The 7,054-nt window shown below is 47.2% G+C and overlaps 1 protein-coding gene across 1 annotated transcript; it reads left to right on the plus strand.

Annotated features, from left to right (window-relative positions):
- Positions 1-5,139: 5,139 nt before the first annotated feature.
- ANOM_011327 (aminotransferase class I/II-fold pyridoxal phosphate-dependent enzyme) lies at positions 5,140-6,567 on the plus strand (the record flags this gene model as incomplete). Its single annotated transcript, XM_015556583.1, has 3 exons — positions 5,140-5,908; positions 5,973-6,115; positions 6,181-6,567. 3 exons carry the CDS (start codon positions 5,140-5,142, stop codon positions 6,565-6,567), a joined length of 1,299 nt encoding a protein of 432 aa, XP_015401443.1.
- Positions 6,568-7,054: the final 487 nt, after the last annotated feature.

Consider the following 7,054-nt stretch of genomic DNA (forward strand, 5'->3'; position numbering starts at 1 on the left):
GAAACAACCCAACATGAAGGCCTATATCGGGGGCAGTTAATTCACTCTTGAATACTCGATAAGGCAGCTATTGTCTTCGTCTTGGTCCCCATGGAGAAGTAGCACCTGGAATCTGGTGTTTGTGTGAGGCTATGTAAGTGTATAACGTATAGCAGTGAGGCAATACAATTATCTGGACATGCTCGAGAATATATAAATTTACCATCTAATTGGGATACCTGGCTAGCACATCCATTGATTGCGTCTGATCCTACATTTATAACTATTGCAAACCAGAATATACTGAAGAACTAGGCTCTGGAAATGGTGTCAAATGGCAACTCGAGTAATCAGAACGGTAGTAGGACTTCTTGTAGGAGATCAATACCGCGTGCCCTCTTCATACCCATCTTTGTACGGCCATAAAGGGTGGTTATCAGGTAGAGTTATATGTCCTGCCCTTGCTACCATCACTACCCATATCAAGCGCCTCAGTATGATTAACTATTGCTAACACCAGAATACTTGGTGTATGGTCCAGGGCCAATTCCTAAATAAGCTGCAGTCTGATTAACCTAATTCTGGAACACCACTGTGCCAGCCTCTAATAGCACAGCATGCTGGAACTCAGCCTCCTTCGGATTCCGGTAAGCTTTACAAGTACGGGGTATATCAGTTTGGGTTTGCTGGCGATTCGACAAGCTTAATCGAGGACGAGTGAACTCACCCTTGTAGCTGCTACGAATCCCGATGTTCTACGACGTGCGAGGTGTTGGTATAGCCAGCCGAATGTCAAGCATTCGTTTACTAGCTAAGTTTGTGTTCGAATTAGGTCTTCTTTAGGCAGTAGATTAGGCCCAATAAGGGTGGTTCGGATGCATTGGCAACAGATCTGACTGGAAATAAACAATGGGAGGGCTGCGGCTGTTGTAAGAGAATATCCCAGTCTGAGATAAACTTCGATGCTGACCATGGCACTCAACATGAGCTTTTACTAACGTCAATGATATTTCCACACCGCTTCACTATCAGCAACATGGAAGCGCAGGAATAGTGTGCCATATTGCTAACCGGGACTCAGAGACTGAGAGCTGGAGTTCAATGTCCTTGGTTTCCCACCTATATTGAAGTACCGATTCGAACGTGGATTGGGAATCTAATAGTTCTTCTCTTAGCCCTGGACCACGCTATCAAATCACAAAGACCTATTCTCAAGACAGCTGGTCTAGAATGATTATCATGTAGATTGACGGTGCCTAAAATTGAATCCTTCCGCGACATAGTACCAATGAAACAAAGCCTCGTATTGCGCCAGTTGAATGAGGACCCACTTCCACGTAGTATAGGCTTCAATGGGTAGCTTAATGTGTAGAAAGCTCTTCTATATCTTTCTTTTCCAATTTGGCCGTCTTTCCTAAATTACATACATCTAATCTATTCTCAGTCAGGTGCATAGCGCGACTCACACGAAGGCGCACTGACTAGTAGTTTTCTTTTAGCACAAGTTACGGAAACACCAGCCAGCCATACAAGAACCCGTGAAGGGTCCAAGGCTCATTCGGTTCTTTGACATGGATGTTCCATGTGCTTTTTTACAGGGTAGCGTTTCAGTTGAACTTTCCCAACAGTCACCCAAGCATAAGGTTTTGAGGCTGCATATGGACGGATAATAATCTTCGCTCTGTGATACGCACACTCTTTCGGATACTCAATGGCTTGGAATTGCCTCCAACATGAGCGCTGCCAAATCGGGTGTTTGAAGTTAAAGTTCGTACACACTACTCCGTACATATAGATGAGATTAGCTTTCCTTGGTTTGAGGTACAAATTCTGCTTGGTGTGTTGAGAACAAGAGATCACAAAGTACTCATGGATTAGAAACCTGATCTGAAAGAATACGCCGTACGTACCAGTCACATTGACCCTCACATAAGCTAAGGTGTGGCCATTGACCCACCTTCGCATTTTCCAGGAAACATAGATGCAGAGGGGCTAAATACCTTATTCTTAAGCCAGAACGGGACAGCATCGACTTGCATCGTCCAATATCAGCAGTGGCTTATTGTTAATATGGTAACGCCTCACAGTGAGTATAAAATTTTCATAACATACAAAAGATCATATAGTTTATGTCTCGAGCCGGAGGGTCCGACATTTCGATGCGGAATCTGCGTCATGCAGATATCATGATGGCTCAATCCACCTCACACATAAGACGACTGAGTCGGGTGGAAAGCCGTCCACCTGGTGAGACAACAGGACTTCTAAGTCGGCATGTTACCTCAATTTCCCCGCTTGGAGGTTGTCGGATGGACCAAGATAGTTCAATCCATTCATTTATGCATCATCCGCCTTCCTGTTACGGCATGCGGCGCAGTGAACGAGCAGCTGGAGCAAACCTTTTCCTCCAGGTGATGTGAAACAAATGGTTCTCCCACTAGCATCGAACGAATCACTGTTATACCAGGGCGATTGTGTTGGAATAAGGTTTTGGAGTACGGCTACGAGTCAGTCATCGTCCATCTGGTCGCCGCCTTATATGTTAGGACAAGTCTGTGCGCCTTCCAATCGCAAATTCTCGCAAGTCGATGACGAGAGTCTCGTATTCACTTGGACCGATCCCCTGTATGGAGCATTCCAAGGCTTGATTGGAGACTGGGTAACTTCCTCTTTGTTGCCTCCTTGTGAGTGTTGGGAATAGCCTCAACGTTTGATATGGTCGGGTACGGTTCGGTTGTGTTACCACCCAGTCTTAAACCTGTCGGTAAAAGTCTCTGGAAACTCAAACTGGCGGAAAAGTCATCCAATTCGACCTCGTCTTCTCAGGCTGGGTTTTGAACAGAAGCCCCTTATACCAACCAAGTATGAACCGCTATATACCTCTTGATCCAAGAAAACCTGCTTAATAGCCCCGGTGCGGTCGCAATGTCTGGGTCTGTGCTGTTACGTGGGTCACGAATCAGAATGATTCCAAGTCCCTTTGTTCTCACCAACACTACCACTCAAGGCTTTCATGGAAAGATTTCCAAACTTTGGGACAGAATGGTGTATGGTTCGAGGGGTGTCCACTGGAGTCTGTGAGAGAACCATATTCACACATGGTAGCACGGTAGGAACTTTGGTCTGCATATACTTTCTGTACTTCTAGACTTCTTGCACCTCCGAACCACCCAAAGATCTCTTTGAGACACGCCAACAGCCCTCTCCAGTGTCTCTCATTTCTCCTCTATTCTTTTTGTTCTCCGTTCTGTAGTCCTTTCTTTTTGGTTCTCTTCTATCATCCTGTATAAATGGACACGGATGGACTGCCGTCCACTCAATCCTCACATACAGATACTTTCTTGACATGGTTTAGATAGCTTTGTGTCATGAACTTCCTCTGTACTGAATTATTCTTACAGAAGATGATGCTCATATAATATCGAGCGGGAGTATTGATTCTACGCAGCACCGCCATCTGTGACAGTGATCTTTACTCTACTTGCTTAATTAAAACGGAGTGGATTTCTGGAAAAGCATACTAGTATGTGGGTGGGATGGAACTGAATGCGGCTCTCTCAAACGCCGGTCAATCGATTGGCCAGTATTTCCTGGACACAGATCGTTCTCAGCGACTCAGCAACGACAACGAAGAGTCGATCTCGGGCCAAAAACTCTCACGTCATCCTCATGAGACGTCCTCGCATTCCTGTTGGAAAATTGGCCCCGCACCCTGTTGCTCTCGTAAGGGTGGACTCGTCCCTCATGAGAGTCTCCAGTGGCCATGTATGGAATTGTTCTATTGGTTTTCCCTCATTGGTTGGATGAAGTCCAAGCCCATGTAACGCAATTGGAACGGCGCCAATTGGTGCTACCTGGATCAAAATACATCCCATCAATTCGCCTGAGCCCGTCGGTGACACCGGGCGGAGCTCGCGCTAGTTACCTACCTGGATATTGGGATCTAGAGGCAATAACATGACAGGGCCAGTGGAGCCTTCCTCAGTGGGGGTGGTCAGTGCAGGAGAAGGTGTCTAGACCTGAGATGGTTCGGTGCCTACGGGGAATTGAATCCGCCTCCCGTTTTTCCTTGGTGGCCACAATCGCAATGGCCGAGAAGGCAACGCCTGTATAAGTTGGTGTACCAGGGGACCAGGTGGGGACATTCTTCTAACGCGCCCTAGACACCATAGCATATGATCCCAGAATAGTGGCTCGGTCCTAAAATTGGCTATCTGCAGGTGGCCTATCACGGCTGCCAACTGAACAGTGTAAGTCTATTGATGTGCAGTGCCGAATGGCGATCTCCAAATTTCATGAACCATGATATTAAAGTGTCCTTCTACGGTCATATGCCACCATTATATGATGTATGGTTAACCAATGACTTTTGTGTTGCTTCAGGTGTATCTGGTTTACTTTTTTATATTCCCGCCGGACCCCGGTGCACTGTCAACAATGGTCATTTGACATCACACAATGACCGAGTTACTTCCATAACTGGAAGTTGATACGGTCTGTATTAGCTTTTCATGTGGCCTCCATGATAGAGTTATTGGCTCCTTGCTTAGTGGAGGAAAAGACGGTACAGAATTCGCCAAAACTTCGGCTTTTCCAGTGACACGCACTTTGGCCCCGGTCAAACCAAGTTTCCTATGACCTGGCTTGGACGAATGCGTCATGGAAAGACTGAAAAGGTTTCACTAGATGGATCGTGTATGTTCCAGCGCTGGTGGACCCTTTGTACCGGGATTTGTGCCCATCTCGAATGGGGTACAAGACCGGACTAACTTTCGTCTCGCTCAGCTGGACTGTTCCATTGCTCCCATGAATGTGGCAATGAGTTATACTGTGGTTCTAGCAAGGTAAAGATTGACCTCATGAGCCGTAGTTCCGCGGAGCCATCGCTTTAGGGACAATACCCTCGTTTTCAGGGTGGGCGCTGGAAAGTGTATCCAACTACACGCAGAATTCTGTACGACAATGCATGCCGAGGCCACAATCCAGTCCCAGCTGTGGCGGCCTCCAAAGGAGCTATAAAGCATGGCCTGGTGCCTGTTTGTTCCCTGTTTCAAGTTGCTTCTATTTTTCACTCCAGTTCTGTTTATGGCACATTCTTTCTGAAGACGATCTCTTACCATTTAGAGACACATCATATTAGAAAAAGTCTCCAAGCCCACAATGGCCCTTCCGTCTGCATACCGCGAGAACCTTGAAGCGGCTCTAGATCCCAGCCGTCAGAAAGGCCAGGTCTTCAAGCTTACAGCTCCAGCTGATGAGCTTGGCTGTGTTGATTTCGGCTCAAATAACACCCTTTCCCTTGGCGGGAGTGCAGCCACGCGAGAGGAGTTTCTCCGAGAGCTTGCACGGAATCCCAACTTTGCTATCGGAACCGGTGGCAGTCGCCTTTTGGGTGGAACCACACACTATATCGACGAGCTCGAACGAGATTTGGCCCATTTCTATAATGCCGACGAGGGCTTGATTTTGCCCTCCGGATATGAAGGCAATGTTGCTATTCATGTGACTCTTCCCCAGACGGGAGATGCCATTATTCACGACGCAAAGATCCATGCCAGCACGCGGGATGGCATGCGTTCGTCAAAAGCACACATCATCCGACCATTTGCACACAACGACCCACAGTCCTTGTACGACGTTCTCGAAGAAGTCAAGTTACTGGAGCCAGCAATTGCCGATGGACTCAATACCGTCTTCGTGACGATTGAATCAATCTACAGCATGGACGGGGACGTGGCGCCCGTGGCTGAGATCGTAAACGAAGCGAAACGGGCCTTGCCGAAAGGTAATCTTGTTATGATCCTGGACGAGGCTCACTCCCATGGTATTGTCGGGCCAAGTGGAGCTGGTCTAGCCTGTCAGCTGGGTCTCGAGCACGAGTTTGCTGTCAGGTTACACACCTTCGGCAAGGCCGTCGGAGCGGGTGGTGGTAGGCTTCCTCCACATCCCCGGTACTCTTAATGCTGTGCCAACCTCCGACTAACCAATCATAGGTATTATTCTCTGTGACGGTCTGATTAAACGATATCTGGTTAGCCATGCGCGGAACTTCATGTTCACCACGGCTCCGGCCTTCACTTTCTTTGCCACCATCAAGGCTGCGGTCAATGTCATGGTCAGCGAGGAGGGTGACTGGGTAAGCTTGCATTCTCCACACAGGTGGTGGAGTTTCCCAAAGCTAATACACAGTAACATTATCAGCGTCGGAAGCAACTTCAAGACCGGATCTACCACTTCTATGACCTCCTCTTCCACCATCCTCAGTGGGAACATGTTCGACGATCCGGAATCCTGAGCATTCCCACCACTGAACATTTTGTCAAGGGTTCTTCATTTCTTGTACCCATCATCCCCATCATCACACAGCCAGGCTACAGCCACAAACTCGAAAAATGGCTCCTAGACCGCGGCATGCACACGCATGGAGTGCGGTACCCCGTTGTGCCTATGGCGAAGGAGAGGGTTCGAGTCATGATGCACGTTGAAAATACAGTCGACCAGATTGAAGCGTTGGTCAAGTCGGTCATCGAATGGGCGGGCCAGTATGCGCCGTCCTTGTCTCCAACTACCATTAAGTTACGGCTGTAAGGGGAAAGCTATGCTTGTGTGGATGCTAAGAAATTGTACAGAGGTAAACTGGATGAACATTATCCGTGATATTATCATTTTATTCGGAAAATGGTTTACGTACAGAAAATGTTTTGCTTCTGTCTCAGTCTGACTGTCCTTTCACAACCACACCTTTCCATACCATTATGACTATTATCGTTGTTATTAATGTTCTCTTTTCCTTGTCTTTTAACGCTCTCATGCTATATCAATCAATACATCCCAATTGCAAAGCACATCGAACTACTGCCGGCCTGGATATTTGGACTGTTCAACAGATTGTCTGTTAGACTAGGTATGACATCACAAGGCCTAAAGAAATGCATCATGATACAGCCTGTAAGTATATATACAGACCCTTTAAAACTGCAGTAATGCAGTATCATGAAATAGATACCACCATTCCTCCCATACATTCCTACACCATCCCATCTGCCAACATATAAGCACGAAGCCCACCAAACCA

This window comes from Aspergillus nomiae, assembly GCF_001204775.2.
Source record: "Aspergillus nomiae NRRL 13137 chromosome Unknown contig00589, whole genome shotgun sequence".
NCBI classification, from domain to species: Eukaryota; Fungi; Ascomycota; class Eurotiomycetes; order Eurotiales; family Aspergillaceae; genus Aspergillus; species Aspergillus nomiae.